Here is a 20962-nt window from a genome sequence, read left to right on the forward strand (position 1 = left end):
ATTGGATTTGGATTGAATTTGGATTGGATGTGGATTGGATATGGATTGTATTTGGATTGAAATTGGATTGAATTCGCATAGGATTTGGATTGGATTTTGAATGGATTTGGATTGGATTGGATTTGGGTTGGATTTGCATTTGATTTAGATTGGATTTGGATTGGATTTTGATTGGATTTGGATTGGAATTGGAATGAAATTGGATTTGATTTGGTTTGGATTTGATTTGTATTGGACTTGGATAGGATTTGGAGTGAATTAAATTTGGCTTGGTTTTGGAATGAAATTAATTGCATATTATTCGGCAACTCGGCCCTACGAAAACCATTTTTTGTTAAATATCTTGGCTGTGCATATGCACAGCATATGTTTCGAAATGGACAAATTCATATGAAATTTGCGAAAAAGAATCCACGTGTCTTGGAGGGACTCGAACCCTCAACCTCTAGAACCCTCTAGAGAGTAGGAGGTTGAGGGTTCGAGTCCCTCCAAGACACGTGGATTCTTTTTCGCAAATTTCATATCAATTTGTCCATTTCGAAACATATGCTGTGCATATGCACAGCCAAGATATTTAACAAAAAAAAATTGGAATGAATTTGGACTGGAATTGGATTGAATTTGGATTGGATTTGGATTGGATTTGGATTGGATTTAGATTGGATTCGAATTTGATTTGAATTGGATTCGGATTGGATTTGAAATGGACTCGGATTGGATGTGTATTGGATTTTCATTGGACTTGGATTGAATTTGGTCTGGATTTGGATTGAATTTGGATTGGGTTTAGATTTAATTTGAATTGGATTTGGAATGCATTTGGATTAGATTGGGATTGAATTGGGATTGGATTCGGATTAGATTAAGATTGGATTCGGACTGGATTTAGATTGGAATTGGGTTGGGTTTGGATTAAATTCGGATATGAATTGGATTGGATTTTGAATGGATTTTGACTGGATTTGGATTTGATTGGATTTGGATTGGAATTAGATTAGATTTGGATTGAATTCGGATAGGATTTGATTGAATTTGGATTGGATTAACTTTGGTTTGGATTTGGATTTTATTTGGACCGGAATTGGATTGGATTTGGATTGGATTTTGATTTGGGTTGGGTTTGTATTGGATTTTTATTGTATTTGGATTGGGTTTGGACTGGATTTGAATTGGATTCGGAATGCATTGGATTAGATTTCGATTGAATTTGGATTGGATTTGGTTTGAATTTGGATTGGATTTGGTTTGAATTTGGATTGAATTTGGATTTGGTTTCGATTTAGATTGGAAATTTGGTTTGGATTTGGATTGGATTTTGTTTAAATTTATATTGGATTTGGATTCGATTGGATTTGGGTTGGATTCAGATTGGATTCGGATTGGATTTGGATTGAATTTGGATTGGATTTGAATTAGATTCGGGTTGGATTTCGATTGGATTTTTATAGGATTTGGATTGAATTTTGGACTGGATTTGGATTGCATTTGAATTAGATTTAGATTGAATTTGAATTTCATTTGGAATGCATTTGGAATAGATTGGAATAGAATTTGGATTGGATTTGGTTCGAATTTGGATTGGATTTAGATTGGATTCGGATTAGAATTAGATTGGATTCGGATTTGGATTGATTTCAGATAGGAATTGGATTGGATTTTGAATGGATTTTGACTGGATTTGGATTGGATTTGGGTTGGATTTGGATTTAATTTGGATTGAAATAAATTTGGTTTGGATTTGGACTGGAATTGGATTGAATTTGGATTGGATTTGGTTTGAATCTGGATTGGATTCGGATTGGATTGGATTTGGGTTGGATTCAGATTGGATTCGAATTGGATTTGAATTGAACTCGGATTGGATTTGAATTGGATTCGGATTGGATTTGGATTGGAATTGGGTTGGATTTGGATTGAATTCGGATAGGAATTTGGATTGGATTAAATTTGGTTTGGATTTTATTTGGACCTGAATGGGATTGGATTTTGATTTGGGTTGGGTTTGTATTGGATTTTTATTGGTTTTGGATTGGGTTTGGACTGGATTTGAATTGGATTTGGAATGCATTGGATTAGATTTCGATTGAATTTGGATTGGATTTGGTTTGAATTTGGATTGAATTTGGATTTGGTTTCGATTTAGATTGGATTCGAAGTGAATTTGGATTGGATTTGGACAGAATTTGGATTGAATTTGGATTGGATTGCGGTTGAATTCGAATTGGATTTGGATTGCATTTGGATTAGATTGGGATTGGATTTGGATTGGATTTGGATTGGATTTGGATTGGATTTGGATTGGATTTGGATTGGATTTGGATTGGATTTGGATTGGATTTGGATTGGATTTGGATTGGATTTGGATTGGATTTGGATTGGATTTGGATTGGATTTGGATTTAATTTGGATTGGATTTGGATTGGATTTGGATTGGATTTGGAATTGAATTGGATTTGGATTGGATTTGGATTGGATTTTGATTGAATTTGTTTTGGATTTGGATCGGATTCAGATTGAATTTGGATTGGATTTGGATTTGGATTGGATTTGAATTGGATTTGGGTTGGATTTGGATTGTATTTTGATTGGATTTCGATTGGATTTGGATTGGACTTGGATTGGATTTGTAATGGATGTGGATTTGATTTGGATTTGTTTTGAATTTGGATTGGATTTGGATTGGCTTTGAATTGGGTTTGGATTTGAATTTGATTTTATTTTGATTGGATTTGGATTGAATTTGGATTGGATTTGTTTTGGATTGGATTTGGTTTGGGTTTGGACTGGATTTGAATTGGATTTGGTTTGAATCGGGTTTGTATTAATATAGGATTTGAATAAGATTTGGATTGAATTTGGATTGGATTTTGATTGGATAAGAATTTGGTTTGCATTGGATTTAGATTAGAATTGCTTTTGATTTGAAATGGATTTGGATTTAAATTGGATTTCGATTGGAATAGGATTTGGATTGGATTTGAATTGGATTTGGATTGGATTTGGGTTTGATTTGGGTGCGATTTGGATTTAATTTTGAATTTTGATTTAATTTTTTCCAAATAAAATTGGTGTGTGTATTAACGTATCGTTCAGGTTTAATCGAAATAGATTTAATTTTTGGTGTGGTTAATCTAACCGTGCACTGAATAGTTTCAGACCTTTTTGTGCAGTTTAGCAACACATCGACTGAAGAGAAACGTCAAACTAGTGAAAAGTTCAAAATATGTGGAGCAAAACAAAACAAGCAAAAGTCAACAACAATTTTGCTTTTTGGATTCGTGGAGTATTTATTCTGCTTATATTTTTTCGAAAAAAGAGTAAATCTATTGATTTTTGGGTTGAATCATGGAGTGAAAGGTAAGTATGTATCAAACATATAATTGCTGTGCTGAAGTCATTCAAATTACGTAAGGATTTGCCAATAATATTGATATTTATTATTGATGTTTCCAGCATTATTCGACCAAAATTTTTCCGTGATAAGTGAACAGATTTTACCGACACTTCCGGCTTGGTACGGTAGAGAGCAAATCGCGATTCCGTCGTGGCTCTGAGATACACTGCGCTCTACTGCACGATGATTTTCCGCGTTGTGGATGCAGCCAAGCTGATAGGAAGCCGGCAGAATCTCGTACCGTACCTGGCATTATGTCACCAGTTCAATCACCCGAGCATCGTCCTGCGGAAGCTATCCGTTCTAAGTAGTTCTAGGATTTCGAATAAGTTTATGGTAACTGTAACTAAAACTGAAAAAAAGTTACTCAGTATTCCAAGGCTATCGTACAGTACGCAATCCACGACACCTCCTAAGGAGGAGAAAAATGATGCCAGCTCAGCGAAGTCAACTCAGGAGAAAACCTTGGAGATAAACACTAAAAGTGGAACCTTGCTAGTGACGACCACTACCACATCGGATGCCAAGCTGCAGCAGGTGGTAATCGAGAAACCGATTAACATTCTGAAAAATGCAGCCGATGCAACCGCAGCAAAAGAGGCCCTCCAACAAGCGAATCCGACCCAAGGAGAAGATGAGCAACAGAAGAAAGCGGAAGTCGATCTAAAAGAGCAGCTCGCGGAGAAGAACCGTCAGCTGGCAAAGAAGCGGATTCAGGTGGATTTTTCGCGCTCGTCCTTGGAGCGGAATTTCATCACTCCGGTGCGAGCAATGTCCGACTTCCTGTTGAAACCGTCCGATTTGGAAGCACTGCCAAAGACCAAACGGAGATCTCCATACGAGCAGGAACCGCCCATCACGGTCTATTGGCGCAAAGACGTGCAAGCGAAAGCAATCGAGGTGTGGGGTTCGCGGGAGAATTTGCTGAAGGAGTGCTTGAAGCGTGAAATTGAGAAGAAGCGGCACCAGCAGAGTTAGTTTTTCAAGTAATCTTCGATTTATCATGCTTTGCTAACGATTTTTAATTACAGATATTTTTACCGTTAAGCGAAGGTTACGTGACTATCGAAGAGAAATCGGAAGTCGCACTAATGTAGTGGATTCTGAGCCAGGATTGTTCGGAAAATCTGGAAAAGTGGTGCTGACAGCTATTGCAATGTAATTTTTAAATCATGTTTAGTGGAACCTGTTTTTGAATTCAATTATTTGCCCTTGCAGCAATGCCACAAACTGTCTGTTTAAATTTGGTGCCTGGTTGTACACCGGATCGCATAGTATGTTTGCGGAAACGATCCACTCACTAGCGGACACCATCAACCAACTTATCTTGGCTTATGGAATCCACAAGAGCACCCAGATTGCCGACTCGGATCATCCGTACGGCTATGCCAACATGAAGTACGTATCGTCACTGATCTCCGGAGTGGGTATTTTCTGCGTTGGGACGGGCCTCTCCTTCTATCATGGGATAATGGGCTTGGTCGATCCGCACCCGTTGGATGATCTGTACTGGGCGTTCTTCATTCTTGGTGGATCGTTGGTTTCTGAAGGGGCAACACTGGTGGTGGCCATCAATAGCTGCCGGAGTGGTGCGAAAGCACTCGGAATGACGTTTAGAGATTATGGTGAGAAAATTTTTATTATCCATATCTATCAGTCGATATTTAATGGGCACTATTTTTTGCAGTGGTACGCGGACAGGATCCTTGCGTGAATGTAGTTCTAACAGAAGATGCGGCGGCTGTGCTCAGTGTGGCTCTCGCTGCCACCTGTATGGGTGTATCCTCCTACACCGGATCGCCAATTCCGGACGCCGTGGGCTCACTGCTGGTCGGTTGCATGCTCGGCGGAGTGGCTTCCTTCATTATCTATACCAATGTGGCCGCTTTGGTTGGTCGATCCATTCGACAGGACAATCTCGACCGGATGAACGCCGAACTGGAAAGCGACATCATGATCCGGGCGATTCATGACGTGAAGGGGATTGATATGGGCAATTCGCTGGTTAGGTATAAGGTGAGTTTAAGCTGGGAAGTAATGGAGATCGCGAGTTGTGACATTATTTATCTTTCAACGTCAGGCTGAGATGGACTTCGATGGTCGAGAGCTAACGCGGGTGTATCTGGACAAGCAGGATCTGAACGTGCTGCTGGAGGAAGTTAAAACGTTCCAAACAATTGATGAACTGGAGGCATTCCTTCTCAAGCACGGCGAAAATATTGTGGACTTGATGGGAGGTGAAATCGATCGTATTGAAATGAAACTGCGGGTAAGTTTTTATAAGGATAAATAGTTTGATTTGTTAATTTCCCTCAACGCCATTCTTTCAACAGAAAAAGTTCCCTGAAATACGGCACTGTGATCTGGAAATCTTGTAAATTTGTTGTGCTTTTGCTGCGTCGCTATTCTAGTAACTCGGAATCGGTTTAAAGTGAGTATAATACACAAACACAAGAAGAGCAAATTGGCTTAGTCTGTCTTATTAAGATGCAGATTTATTTTTACGTTTTGGAAGAAATGTTACAAAATAAAAAAGTAATTCTAAAATATAACAAAATCAAACTAATAAATCAAATTTGAATGTACTCACAAAGTGGCAATCCAAGTATATTGTTTATAAAATGGTATAATTCCTCTATTGTTTGCAATCATTTAATGTTGCAACTGTTCGTTGACAGGACCCCGCTTACGGAACGTTGAAGAAAATAAGCTGATGAATACCCAAGCCCTATGTGCGGCCTAATTCCGCCAAACAAGATATCCGTTTGTTAGATCGCTTGTGTGCTGTCTTATCGAGAGTGCAAGAGAGGGCAATCCAATCCAATTTCGAATATATCTCAACCTTACATTCCCCTTCTTCTATTCACCCATAAGAATCAAGTAAACGGGGTGCAGAAAGCGCGGCGGTACCTTTCATGAAGGGTTCGCCGCGTGCAATTTTGAGAAAATCAGGCAATACCAATCCACTGTGCCAAAGTGCTTTATGTTCGTCATTAAGATGTTTGGCGATAGGGTAGAGAACCATTTGGGCAGCACCCCCTATTCCCGTCAGCAACGTTCGTTACTAGAGCGCATTACAACCGAACTACTTGTTTTTTAGTACATGGTTAGTTTCTGTCGATATCTAGTGATGTACAAACAATCAAGCCATTTGCATGGAACGCGGTCGAGTTATTAAGGTCTGAGGGAAGCTCTCTCACAGTAGAGCGCTATTTTTGTACTTAAATGTCTATAACTCGGTATTGGGAACGAATTTCGCTAATCCCAACTGACAATCTCTTTGAAATTTATCAAGGAATGTTCCTACAAAATTTTATGGACCTACACAGAAAGAACATTGGTTAAAATAAAAAGTTGCGCTGGTTCTTTTTCGTAGAGAGTTGGTAATGTTCAAAATAAAAGTATGGAAACTTTTGCAACTACCATGGGTTAAAAGCTGCTTACCACTCTAAATTTAATAGTTTGAACTTTCAAATTAAAATTGTAGAAATGTCAATACAAAATTATTACACTGGTGGAAGCAGCATGTGTAAAATTTTAATTCAGAGATTTGTCATTCTTAAAATTCCTCTACCCACCATCTATCGTTTCTTTCAAACCTAATAAAATCGTATTAAATAGCTTTTAATGTTTAATTGCATTTTCAGAATTAATTTGTACTACACGTTACAGCTGCGTCTAAAATGCAAAGGTGGCCGCTTCGGAGTAATATATACAGTATACAGTATACAGTTACTCATCGGAGTGCACGTCGTTAGCATGTGGAGATAATGCGCCATCTTTCTTGTCGGCCAGAAGTTCCGACTCATGCGAATTATCTGCAAGGCAAAAAAAAGAAAATCTCGCATAAGTATTTATTGTGACGTGTTCCGTTATTTCAACGCTGTTTTAATTAGAATAAGTGAACACTGGCACTGCTTTGCATTTCACATTTTTTACGTTTTAATTAGGAACATATCTACCTTCTTGTTCCCAGAAATAAACGATAGCGTTTTAATATCGACGACACATTTGCGTGAACTTGATGGCACTTCTGGTTTTGGTTGGCAAAGGCAATCGAATACAGCCGAAAAGCAATAGTGCTGTCCAATGAGAGCTTGGAGTAGCTCGAAGTTTAACCCTGTCCTGCTCATGCCCATTTGTTGACAAAAAAGAACGAGCAGGACGGGAACAACAAGCAAAAACAAATCCGGAATTTTGCATGTTGATAGATTCACTGTTTTCGTTGACAGTTGAACAGTTTTTTAAATAGTTCAACAGTTTTTGAAATTGAAAAGATGAACTTTTAAAATTACACTCAGGAAGTAAAAAAACACTTTTGAATAAAATGCATAACTTTCTTTTATTGTTATTTCACTTTTAATTTTGAGAAAATTTGCAACTTTTTCGATTAAAAGTGCATAATTTTTAAAGGTACAATTTTACTTTTTTCTGTGTACTATTTCCCAAATTTGAATTAAGCTCTAAATACTGAACTATTGTAGAACTGAAATTTTCGCTTCTCAGTACCTCTCTCCGATGATTTGAGGCACAAAGGAACCGAATTTCGCAAAACCCAACTGACAAAAGTTTTGATTTTTTCCAACGATCATTTTGATGTAATAAAAAGTATACCTATGTCACCGCAATAAATTTTGAAGGAAGCTCTTTTTACTTCAACCAAGTTTTTTGAATTCCATACAAAAGTTACCATTTCGGGAGAGCTGCCAACAGCATATTTTCTTGTGGCGCACGGCAGGAAATGAGCGATGACAGCGGTAGAAAGACCGCTATTTTGTATCTAGCGTGACACTAGAAAAAAGCGTATTCCTATTTGTGAACACGAGGATACCAAATATAAAAATTGAAATCAAATATAGGAATGAGATCAGATAAACAATTGAAAATAAATAAGACAAACAAGACAAATAAAACAAATAACCAAAACAAAACAAATAAGACAAATAAAGCAAATAAGACAAATAGGACAAATTAGAAAAACAAGACAAATTCCTACGGAAGTCCCTCCAGGTATTCCTCCAGTAGTTCCTCCGGGAATTTCTTCGGAAGTTCCTCCGGAAGTTCCTCCAAGAATTCCTCCAGGAATTCCTTCAGAAGTTTCTCCAGGAATGAATCGCCTGCTTTGAGCGTGCTTACAGCGGTACACTAGGAGTTAACTTTCTGAAATCAGTATGGCGAAAGGCATCCAAGGTTCGATTTCTCAAAATTAAGCACCTTAATCGAAAAAATATTTGGTAGGCGTAGTAGCGGACACCATCCTTCATAACCGGTACCAAATAGTTTTTCATTTGTTTATTTGTTTATTTGTATACATTCATCTGACACTTTGGTGGTCTTAATGAACAATTGGCTTAATATACTAACTAACTAAAACATACAACATATAAAAACGCCTTAAGAAATAACAATTATGCTTAGAAAATAGTTATCATCTTAATGAGAGTCGTTCTTGAAAGGTCCGCGTGGTTAAGTTAAAATCAAATAGTTCAAAAACGTCATTGAAAATACTACACATAAATCTAATAGGATCATGCTGACCATACTCAACGTTTCGCGTTTCAAGGTGGAGGAAATTCCGCTGGCGTAGAATTCTTGTAGGAGCGTAAATATTGATCTCAGTTAGAACAGATGGGCCGTCAATTTCTCCTTTTAAAATGTTTGCCACAAATACAGCTTGAGCGATGGATCGTCGTCGTTCTAGTGTTTGTAGTCCAAGAAGTTGGCAACGTTCTTCATATGGAGGCAGGTTTGTGGCATCATTCCACGGGAGGAAGCGCAGAGCATATCGTAAGATTTTTTCTGAACTGATTCGATCCTAGCAATCCAGTTGGCGTGGTATGGACACCAGGAAACCACACTTGACTCCAAAATGGATCGTACCAGCGAGCAATACAGTGATCGCAGGCAGAATGGATCATGGAATTCTGAAGAAATTTTGAATATAAATCCAAGCTGTCTATTTGCTTTAGAAATTACATCAGAGTAGTGGACTCGAAATGTGAGGCCACTATCCAGCATAACGCCCAAATCTCGTACTTGCGTTACTCTTTGCAACGGCTGGTCTGCGATGGTATAGTCAAAGACAAATGGTTTGATCTTTCGATGAAACGAGATGATACTGCATTTAGCAATGCTAACTGTCATCAAGTTTCTGGAACACCATTCATGAAAAGTACCTAATTTTGAGAAAACCCGCGTTAGATGTCTTTCGCCATACAATTTTCTGGCGGTTAACTCATGCTGGCTATTTTGCGCATATACTATAGCGCCTGGATGTGACAGCGGCGGGTAGAAAATAAGCCAGTGCCAATATTTCATTCGTCCTGAAGTTCCTTCAGGGATTCCTCGCGAAGTTCCTCCAGGAATTCCTTCGGAAGTTCCTGTGGAAGTTCCTCCAGGAATTCCTCCGGAAGTTCCTCCAGAAGTTCCTCCAGAAGTTCCTCCAGGAATTCCTCCAGAAGTTCCTCCAGGAATTCCTCCGGAAGTTCCTCCAGGAATTCCTCCGGAAGTTCCTCCAGGAATTCCTCCGGAAGTTCCTCCAGGAATTCCTCCGGAAGTTCCTCCAGGAATTCCTCCGGAAGTTCCTCCAGGAATTCCTCCGGAAGTTCCTCCAGGAATTCCTCCGGAAGTTCCTCCAGGAATTCCTCCGGAAGTTCCTCCAGGAATTCCTCCGGAAGTTCCTCCAGGAATTCCTCCGGAAGTTCCTCCAGGAATTCCTCCGGAAGTTCCTCCAGGAATTCCTCCGGAAGTTCCTCCAGGAATTCCTCCGGAAGTTCCTCCAGGAATTCCTCCGGAAGTTCCTCCAGGAATTCCTCCGGAAGTTCCTCCAGGAATTCCTCCGGAAGTTCCTCAGGAAGTTCCTCTAGGAATCCTCAGGAAGTTCCTTTAGGAATTCTTTCAGAAGTTCCTCCATAAATTCCTCAGGAAGTTCCTCCAGGAATTCCTCCGGAAGTTCCTCCAGGAATTCCTCCGGAAGTTCCTCCAGGAATTCCTCCGGAAGTTCCTCCAGGAATTCCTCCGGAAGTTCCTCCAGGAATTCCTCTGGAAGTTCCTCCGAAAGTTCCTCCAGGAATTCCTCCGGAAGTTCCTCCAGGAGTTTCTCCGGAAGTTCCTCCAGGAATTCCTCCGGAAGTTCCTCCAGAAATTCCTCCGGAAGTTCCTCCAGAAATTCCTCCGGAAGTTCCTCCAGAAATTCCTCCGGAAGTTCCTCCAGAAATTCCTCCGGAAGTTCCTCCTGGAATTTCGCCGAAAGTTCCTCCACTAGGTTGTCCGGGGTAGTGTCCAGACCACATGTGGCAAGCATGTGGTCACGCATTGCGCGAAAACGTGAACACACGAACAACACGTGTTCCGCCGTTTCCTCTAAACCTGCGCCCACCAAACACTCGGGCGAGGCCGAGCAAGCCAGCTGCGTTACCTGCACTGTGATTTTGCAGCACGCTTAAACGCCGGGCACATCGAACCCCCCATGGAGTGCTTGCTATTCACAACTTTGCTGGAACAAATCAAACAATTGGGAGGGTTCGTGCAGCATTGTGCCTTAGTCCCTCCAATCCGCAGCATCGGCAGAGGTTGCTTCTGTCAGGGCCTTTGCAGTTCCATTGCTTGTGCCCCGGTTCCAGGCACTTGAAGCAAACTTCGGGTTGCTCGTATATGCCCACAGGGCTTACCGACCATCCCACCTTGACGCTCCCTAACTTGACTACCTTGGAGGCGTCCGCTGCAGATAGCCGAATCAATGCTACCTGCGTCCCTGCCGGACCTTTCCGTGGCCGAACGGCTGCGGTGGGCGTCTCCACTTCACACTGTCGCCGCAGTGCCGTGATGAGCTCTTCGACTTCGGTGATCTCGTCCAGGTCTTTAACCCTTAGATTCACCTCCGTCATGAGTGCCCTCACCTTGATCGTCTCGCCTAGGACCTCCTCCGCCAACTTCTTGTAGGCGGCGCCCTTTTGCGAGACGCCCCGCTTCAGCTCGAGTATCATCTCGCCCAGCCAGGTACGTCTTATTCGACGTACGTCGGCGCCGAGTTCACCGAGCTTGACGTCACTCCTCATCGCCTTCAAGACGTCCGAGTACTTAGCCTCGTCCGTTTTGATGACTAGGGCATCGCCCCTGGAGCGATTGGCGCCTACCCTAGACTTCTTGCTACCTTCATTCGCCTGGGCCTTCTTTTCGGCCATTGACGTATTCGGTTTCCTCTTTTTCTTGACAAGGGTACAGGAGGCGTCATCCCCCTCTATTTCCCTGGCCGGGTGCGGCTAGGAGCTCTCAGCCTGTCGTAACCCCTTACCACCGTCTTTCCTGGGTGGACGAACCTTTCCAGGTCCTTCCTCCCCCGGTTTTGGAGGTACGTGGCCGGGGTTCAGCTTCCCAGCCCCACTACCCTTGTTCGGGGTAGTAACCCTCCGCGTTTTGGAGCGGCCCCCAGGGAGCTCATACCCTGGAGACTGTCTTCTCCGTTTTTGTGTCTGCTCCGTTGGAGCAGTCACCCCCGACGTGCCCGCGAATACTTGAGCCTCAGTCTGGGTAGACTTTGGCATCACCGTCTTCGCTGGCAAGTTTCAGCAAGCTCCTCTTGAGGTCCTTACTGATATTATGCTTCGATGACGCAAAGTCGATGATGGCGTCCAGCTGTTCCGTCGCCACCTCGAAGGCCGAAAGCCCATCGCGTTTGCGGTTCATCGCCTCCACAAGTCATGGGCCGTCAATAACCTCTACCGGCGTTTTTTTATCCGAGATGAAGGTTAAGTGACCCACGCTGGCGCTGCGCACTGCCGACTATTGCCTCTGGCCTCCTAAGCGGAGACCTGAACAACCCACCTCTTGCGAAGGGGTTGTCGCCTACACTACTACCACTAATTGAAGAATTGACTTGGTTTTCCATTTTGATCCCACGAGTTGCTCGGGAAAAGAGGTCCACCACGCCAGATTCTGATTCTGCTATCGTTAGTGATACCCTCGAACAATTATGGGTTCGAGTCAATATGCCTGGAGTCATTATTAGCATTGGGGTTGTGTACTTGCCTGATCGTATGAACAATCTTGTTGATATTCAACGCCATCTAGAATCTATCGAAACGGTTAATCCTACACTCAGGGCAAACGACAAGGCCCTGCTGCTCGGTGATTACAATCAATCTGCGATTTGTTGGTGTTCGGCCGAGAGTTCTCACCCGACTGCTGACTTGATACGTTCTCGTCTATCAGAATCCAGTTGCGCATTGTTGGACGGATTCAACTTTCATGGATTGACCCAGATCAACTCAATCGTTAATTCAAATGGTCGCGTACTTGATCTCGTTCTGGCAAACGATGCCGTGCTGCCTAGTTGTGCAATACACCCTGGTCTTGAACCGCTGACACCTGTTGATGTCAACCATCCTCCGCTTACCTTGGAGTTGTCGTATGCACCGCCAATTACCTTTGAGTCTGGACATGATTCGAGCAGTTATAATTTCCGAAAAGCAGATTACTCTGCATTGAATGAAATGCTACTTGCAATGGATTGGAATTGCATCAATTCATTTGATAACGTCGACGGTGCTGTGGACTTTTTCACCGACAGTATCTTTCGTGCATTTGCTATCCATGTTCCGATTGTTGGAGCTGCACGAAAGCCCGCGTGGTCCAATCACAGATTACGAATACTTAAACGTCCCCAATCCTCTGCACTTCAGAGATGCTGCAATTATCGTTCCACTTACAACAAGCAACAGTTCAATAGTGCCAGCAGTGTATACAGAAGTTATAATCAGTTTTTGTATTCCCGATTCATCAGTCGCACACAACGAAATCTGCGTCTAAATCCCAAGCAATTCTGGACATTTGTTAGGTCCAAACGGAATGAAGATGGTCTTCCTACGTCAATGCAACTGAATGGTGTTTCTGCTGACACTCCAGCTGACAAATGCGAGCTCTTTGCTGAACAGTTTAAGACCTCCTTCAACGATTTCTCAGCTCCGCTATCTCTTGTCATCGAGGCTTCTCGTGACACTCCTCGAGATGTACTGGACTTAGGCATCTTTCCCATCAGTGATGAAGATGTGTGCCGAGCGATCCGGAAACTGAAATTTTCGTTCTGCGCTGGACCGGACGGGATACCGGCTGCTTTGCTGCGCCGGTGTTCGAGCGCTCTTATTAAACCATTAGCAAAAATCTTCAATCTTTCCCTTCGAACCAGAACGTTTCCCATGCGCTGGAAGTCGTCATACCTTTTTCCAGTTCATAAGAAAGGAAACAAATGCGACGTGAGCAACTATCGTGGAATAACCACCCTCTCCGCTTGTTCGAAAGTTTTTGAAATAATAATGAACGACACGCTCTTCGCCTGCTGCAGGCAGTACATCTCTACGGACCAGCATGGATTTTTTCCTAATAGATCGGTCGCGACTAACTTGACAGAATTCACAACAACTTGTATTGAGGCTCTTGACAATGGGCGGCAAGTGGATGCGGTATACTTAGATCTTAAAGCTGCTTTTGACCAAGTGGATCATCGTATTCTACTTGGCAAACTTGAGAAATTGGGAGTTCCCATTGCGTGTGTTGTTCGGACATTGGCATTGATAAGGTCCGTACCGTTTTAGATTCAAGACAAGAGTGTCGGTTTATTTCATATTCAGTTTACAGCTAGTCTCGTTACAAATGTATCCAAATACTAATACATAATAGTTCCTGAGTGGAGGAGGTGCTAAGCATCGATTTAACCAATCAGCGGCGATCGGTAAATAAGTTGTAATTGCTGTAAAAAAGATGCAACATCTGCATAAGGCGCAGTTCGATGACAACAGTGGAGGTCTGTAATTTGATCCTCTGTTTGCTCGGTTCTGCTGGGTACAATGTACTCGGCAGGGTGCAATGATTTAATGATTTAATGACCTGCACTTGAGGAGTGCATGGCAAGCATATGATGCGAATGTAATTTGAGGATTGAGTTGAAGAGTGAGAATGGATTTATTGTGCAATGGTTCTACAGTGAGCAATTCACTGTTTGTTTATAGGGCTTCGCTTACACCTTCCCCCTCAGAAAAGAATGATATTACAAGGTAAGATTATTCGTTCATAAATGTAATTCTGACACTTAACGTTTTTGAGCTACAATTAATCTATTTTTATGAACTTTGAGAATTTCTTCTGTTAAAAGATGTTTTATTATAATGTTTGGGTGTTCTTCCGATAATATTTCGTATGGACCGCAATAAACGGGATCGAGTTTTCTTCTGTTTTCTTTCCTGAGCCAAACTTTGTTGTTATTTCCTATCCTAAGCGGGTTCGCTTTTTGTTGTTGAATTTGAATCCTTTTTAATTTTGATTTGTCCAAAAGTTGATTTGCTTTCTGACAGACTGTTTGTAATTTAAATTTTAACTCAGCTAGATATGATTCATAATTGTATACGGGTTCAATTGTTACGTTATTTATAAATTGACTTGGTAATTTGGCTTGTTTTCCAAAAATTAGCTCAAATGGCGTAAATAAATGCTCGGAGTGTGGAGTTGTGTTATAACTAAAGGAATAGAACATTAACCAAGAATCCCAATCGTCATGTTGTTCATTAATGAAGTGTCTAAGATACTCATTAAGACAACGATGATTGCGTTCAGGCTTCCTATGGTTTGAGGGTGGTAAGAGGTTGAAAATTTTTGTTGAATTTTTAGCAAATGGCATATGTTATCAAAAATTTCGTTTTTATATTCGGTACCCAAATCTGATCTTATTTCAGATGGGCACCCAAATATGAGTAAACAGTTTTCTACTAAGGCTTTTGCTAGAGTTTTTGCTTGTTTGTCCGGTATAGGGGTTACTATGATAAATTTCGACAGATCGCATTGGATAGTTAAAGCGTATCTGTTCCCTTTGATGACCTGGTGAAAGGTCCTATTGTATCAATTGAGATGACATCAAAACACTTAGCTGGTGTTGTAGTTTTCACGAAAATTTCATTGGTTTTAAGAGTATGCTTATTTTGAATGCACTTAAAACAGTTTTTATATAACTAATAATTGTATTTTTCATATTAGGCCAATAGTATTTTGACCTTAGTCTTTTAAGTAATCTATTTGTACCAACGTGACCTCCCGTAGGCGAGTCGTGGTTTTCAGATATCAATTTTTGTATCATATCATAATCCTTAACTACTTGTACCGGTACATATATTATGATTTTTAAATCTTTTAATTTTTCATTACACGCTTGCTTAAATACCGCTGGAGGTATTAACGTGAATATTTTATCGTCTCGTTTCATAGCTAGAATTTTAATATTTGATTTTTGGGCCCTTTTCTTTTATTCCCTGCGGGCGGTTTACAAAATCATTTTTACGGTTAGTAAAGAATAATGCTGCGTGAGAAATTCCTTTTTTCGGTTTTTTCGTAAATATTTGCAAATCGATTTTATTATGTACAATATTAAAATAATTTTCGGAATGTTGAATGCATCCAATTGCTTACTGATTCATAAATACTTAGGTGATCAGTCTTTGTATTATATGAATCAGAGATAATTGTTGCGTTGCGTTGATTATTTAGTTTCTGTGTAGCGGATCTCGTCTGGACTGTTAATATTGACAAACATTGAAGTTGTTCTGAGTAGATACTAATACGAGAAAGAGCGTCTGGGCCCACGTTGTTTTTACCCTTAACGTATTCTATTTCAAAACAGAATTCTTCTAAATCTAATCGCATATGTGTAAGTTTGGACGATGGATTCTTCATCGAAAATAAATACACCAACGGACGGTGATCAGTTTTCACTGTGAACCGTCTGCCGTATAAATAAGGTCGAAAGTGAGTTATAGCCCAATGTATGGCAATTAACTCTTGTTCGATAGTTGATTTGTTTGTTTCGCATTTCGAGAACGCTTTACTGGCGTATGCTATTGGCATTTCTATGTTATCTTCATCTTGAGATAATACTGCTCCACAAGCTAATCTAGAAGCATCGGTGCTTAAGATGAATGGTTTAGAAAAATCGGGAAATTTAAGAATTTGAGGCGATAGGAGTTTCATTTTCATGTTTTCAAAGGCGTGTTGACAAGCGTCAGTCCACACGAACTTAACATTTTTCTTCAATAATGCATTAAGTGGACTGGCTAATTCTGCAAAATACAGTATAAACCGTCGGTAGTAATTGCAAAATGCAACGAATCTTCTAACTTCGTCTGCATTTTTAGGAATAGGAAAATTTGAAATTGCACTATTGTTGGTTTCGTACCAACGGGACTGAAGGGGTTAATTCCGCAATTATAATCGCCGTATTAAAACACAGGAATTTGGTGCTGTTTTACGGTCTATTATAATTTTCCTGATGGGGAGGGGTAATTTGTACAAAAATTGTGTTAATGTAATCATTTTTAGTGTAGTATTTATCTATATGTTTGTATGTTCCACATCAGTTTTTGTTAATCTTATGCAAATAAATAATTTTATGAATCGTATGTTTGGACATAGTCAACTTACGTTTAGTCCCCTTTATGATCGTTCGTAGTTTGTCAGTCGTAGTCTGTCTTGTCGAAATCTGTCTGTCGTGTCTACTAATTAGAATAGAATTTGGATTTGTTCAAGGGAATTCACTTATGTTTCATACCGTGATTGTGCACTTTACAGCATAAGTAGATTAGGGTTAGGTTGGTTTCTGCTACTTGGTGGAAAGAATCTAGGATTTAAGTTCATTATGTTAAGGAATTCATGTTTTCATAATTTCATTATCATTACCTAGTACTAAGCTTGTAAATAGATTGATTGTAGCACTAATAGTTATAGGGTAGTTAAGTATTATTTATAATTGATTTAGGATAAGAAATTCACACGCTGTCTTCAATTCAATTTAGTGATTTGTTTTCCTTTCTTCTGTTTGTGTTCTTACCCATCCGTACAGCCGTTGATGTTACCTGTCACGTCGGTCCTCATGAGTGAATAAGGTTGCTGAGAAGAAAGATGCGCGCTGGCAGCTATACGCTAGCCAACACTCCCCCCGAGTACGCCGACTCCTAGCCGGCTACTTCTCTTCGCGATCGACGTCCAGTACAGCAAGCTTGACCACCGGCCGCTCATACACTCCAGCAGTTGTACGAACTGTTGCTGATCGAACCTCTCCGTCTTGGCTGGGGCGAACTGCTATGATCCTCCCTTTTGGCCAGCAATTGCGAGGAAACTTCTGATCAACAATGATGACTATGTCCCCAACTTTCACCGGCCGCATACTGTCGGAGTACCACTTCGTCCTTCTTGTTATCTCAGGCAAATATTCTAGTAGCCAACGCTTCCAAAACTGGTTGGCGATAATTTGTGAAGAACGCCAGCATTGACGTACGATGGAATTAGAATTCTCGAGCGTAGTTAGCGGTTTCACTCCATTGGAGCTTCCAAGGAGAATGTGGTTAGGGGTCAAAGCTGGAGCTGAAGCGGCCTCTATCGGAATGTGCGTAAGTGGCCTGGAGTTCAGCGTATTCTCGATTTCGATCAAGGCATTGCGCAAAACTTCGTCTGATGGTCGATGCGGTAGTTTCAATGACCTCAACGAATTCTTCACGCTACGAATTAAACGCTCCCAGCTCCCACCCATGTGTGGAGCCAAAGGTGGATTAAACGACCAAGTAGTCTCGGTGCTGGTGAATTCGTTCATAAGAGCTTCATCATCTAGTTCTTCCATAGCACGCTTTAATTCTCCGTTAGCCCCTACGAAATTGGTACCACGATCGCAATAAATGAACCGCGGTAAACCACGTCGAGCAATTAGGTTGCGTATGACCATCACACAGGATTGCGTGTTGAGTGAGTGAGCTACTTCAATGTGTACTGCTCTAGTGGCCATACAAGTGGCCAACATTCCCCATCGTTTCTCAACTCTGCGTCCGACAGCTACTTCCATTGGTCCAAAGTAATCAATCCCCACATGAGTGAATGGTCTACAGAATGCCGCTAACCTTGCACCAGGCAGATCCGCCATTATTGGAGGCGAGGGCGTGGCTCGCTCATTTTTGCAACGTTGGCAGTTTCTCCTAACGTTGGCACAGCAAACGCGAACTCGTGGGATGGAGTACTTCTGACGTAATTCGTTTACTACGGTTTCTTGGTTGAGGTGGTGGTATTTAGTGTGATAGTGGGATATGATCAATGTAGTAACGTGGTGGTCACGGGGAAGAATTATCGGGTTTTTCGCTTCTTCGCTGATGAAAACACAGTTCGACGTCCGGCCGCGCATCCGTAGAACTTTGTTGCCGTCTAAAAACGGCGTTGATTTGAAAATTGGGCTGCTTCTTGCTACACGCTTGTGTTGTTCTATAGCGGCAATTTCCTGCGGATACTTTTGCTGTTGTGTTTCTCGTATAATACTTTGCTCTGCGTTTTGTAGCTCTTCCATGTGCAGAGGACCTGTCCGAATTGGTTGATTTTGCCTTTTTCGGCGACAGTTTGCCAAGAAACGAAATAGTAGTCCAACTACAACGACTAATCTTTTCCAATTGGAGTAATCCTCATAGCGTAACGATGGAGACGGCGTCGAGATATGTGCAATCAGATGGGATCGGAGCTCTTCCGGCGTTGATTTACTTGAGGCTATTTGTTGTGGCCAGTCGGATTCAGTCCGTTCAAGAAATATCGGGCCATTGAACCACCTGCTGTTAGAGCATAGATCTGGCCTTGTCTGCCACTTTGTGGCGTCATCCGCTACGTTTTCCTTTGTTGGAACCCAGCGCCATTCGCATGGTTCGGTGGAGTCTAGAAGCTCGCTGACTCGATGTGCAACAAACTGTGTGAATCGTCGGTGGTCTGAATTGATCCAACACAACACATCCCGAGAGTCGGTCCAGAATAGACGTCTCGTGATTCGAATGGACAAAGAGTCGATTATAGTCTGCGCCAATCGTGCACCAAGAATAGCAGCTTGCAGCTCAAGTCGAGGGATAGACAAAAACTTCAGCGGTGCGACGCGTGTTTTCGCTGCAACAAGAAGGCATCTCACTTGCGCGCCGCCACAGAAGCGCAGGAACGATACGGCTGCGAAGCCGTTTTCGCTGGCGTCGACAAACGTATGTAGCTCTATTTGTTCTCCATGGATCATCTGACTACAGTAGCATCGTGGTATTTGAACATTTTCAACCTCAGGTAACACGCGTAGCCAAGTTTGCCATTTCACAAACAGAAGATCACCGATTTCGTCATCCCATTGAACACCAGAACGCCACACCTCTTGTAGAAGTATCTTCAAGAAAATGAGAAAGTGTGCGATTAATCCGAGGGGATCGAAGATAGACATTAGCACACGCAGTATCTCTCGTTTTGTCGGTCTACGCTCTCCAGATAACAGTGCTTCATCGTAGCGCGTCCAGCCTACTTTAAAGGTGAACTTATCGGTTTCCGTACACCACCACATGCCTAGAACTTTCTCCGTTGAAGCTTCTGCAGACAGGTCTAGGTTTTTCGTTTTGATATCACCTTCTCCCAAAGCCGATAGCACAACAGGGGCGTTGCTTACCCAGTTGCGGATTTCAAAACCGCCTTTTGAATGTACGAATTTAACATCTTCTGCTAACTGAATGGCTTCTGCTTCCGACTCCACGCTTATCAACATATCGTCTACGTAATGCCGTTTGATGATGATGTCCACCGCTCCAGGATGGCTGCCGATGAACCTTTCCGCGTTACGGTTTTTACATACAGTGCGCTGCTCGGCGAACAGCAAGCGCCAAATGTCATGACGCACATCTCGAACGTAGCTATTTCTCCGTCTTCATCTCTCCAAAAAAATCTTTGACACGGTCGGTCCTGTTCCCGTATTCGCACCTGGTGGAACATTTCCCGAATATTGCCGCATAAACCGATACGATGTTCCTGAAATTGTAGAAGAATGGAGAAAAGTGAGCACAGTTGATCCGGGCCTTTTAGGAGCGCGGAATTCAGGGATATTCCAAAGATAGTGGCTGCTGCATCCCACACGATTCGCACTTTTCCCGGCTTGTTCGGGTTGAAAACGGGAAATACGGGCAAATACCAGGTTCGGTGTGTCAATAGGTCTGCTTCTTCTCCTGTTGCGAGCCTTCGGATGTATCCTTTAGCCAGGTAATCTTTCATCATCTCATCTAGGGCTTGGCCCAGCATCGGGTCTTTGCGCATCCGCTTTTCTAACAACTGAAAACGGCGGAATGCCATCGGTCGGCTATCTGGCAGGCGGATGTCATCGTATCGCCAGAGCAATCCCGTTTCATACCGGTCTCCTAAGAACTTAGTTTGAGAATCAAGCATTCTACAAGCTCACTGATCATTGGAAGAAAGTAGGGTTTCGCTTGACTTCATCACTCCAAGACTGTCGATGGAAAAGTACTCTTTCATTGCTCGATGCAAGTCCTCATCGGAACGATCGTCACGTGAGCCAACATGGAACGAATAATGTACCATACTAGGAACGTTTTCCCAACAGCTTCCGCCACAAATGGTCCATCCCAAACGTGTTTTGGTGGCTATTGGCTGATCTTGCTTCCCTTCTCGACTCTCCAGGACCAGACTTACGTGTGCGTGTTGTAGACCTATCACAACTCTGAGACAAGCATCTTTATATGAATCAATAGGTAA

The 20962-nt window shown here is 42.0% G+C and overlaps 2 protein-coding genes across 2 annotated transcripts; one reads left to right on the forward strand and one right to left on the reverse strand.

Annotated features, from left to right (window-relative positions):
- Positions 1 to 3211: 3211 nt before the first annotated feature.
- Positions 3212 to 5987, forward strand: LOC134227872 (proton-coupled zinc antiporter SLC30A9, mitochondrial). The gene is made up of 7 exons (XM_062709564.1): positions 3212 to 3357; positions 3454 to 4367; positions 4426 to 4552; positions 4613 to 5019; positions 5082 to 5410; positions 5475 to 5663; positions 5728 to 5987. The coding sequence occupies exons 2-7, from the start codon at positions 3578 to 3580 to the stop codon at positions 5770 to 5772; spliced, it is 1887 nt and encodes a 628-aa protein (XP_062565548.1). The 5' UTR covers positions 3212 to 3357; positions 3454 to 3577; the 3' UTR covers positions 5773 to 5987.
- A 1036-nt stretch (positions 5988 to 7023) lies between these two features.
- LOC134222394 (uncharacterized) lies at positions 7024 to 20635 on the reverse strand. Its single transcript, XM_062701546.1, has 5 exons — positions 20097 to 20635; positions 17108 to 20025; positions 16980 to 17048; positions 16853 to 16923; positions 7024 to 7212 (listed from the first exon to the last, which is right to left on the reverse strand). The coding sequence occupies exons 1-2, from the start codon at positions 20633 to 20635 to the stop codon at positions 17391 to 17393; spliced, it is 3174 nt and encodes a 1057-aa protein (XP_062557530.1). The 3' UTR covers positions 7024 to 7212; positions 16853 to 16923; positions 16980 to 17048; positions 17108 to 17390.
- Positions 20636 to 20962: the final 327 nt, after the last annotated feature.

This window comes from Armigeres subalbatus, chromosome 3 (assembly GCF_024139115.2).
Source record: "Armigeres subalbatus isolate Guangzhou_Male chromosome 3, GZ_Asu_2, whole genome shotgun sequence".
NCBI classification, from domain to species: Eukaryota; Metazoa; Arthropoda; class Insecta; order Diptera; family Culicidae; genus Armigeres; species Armigeres subalbatus.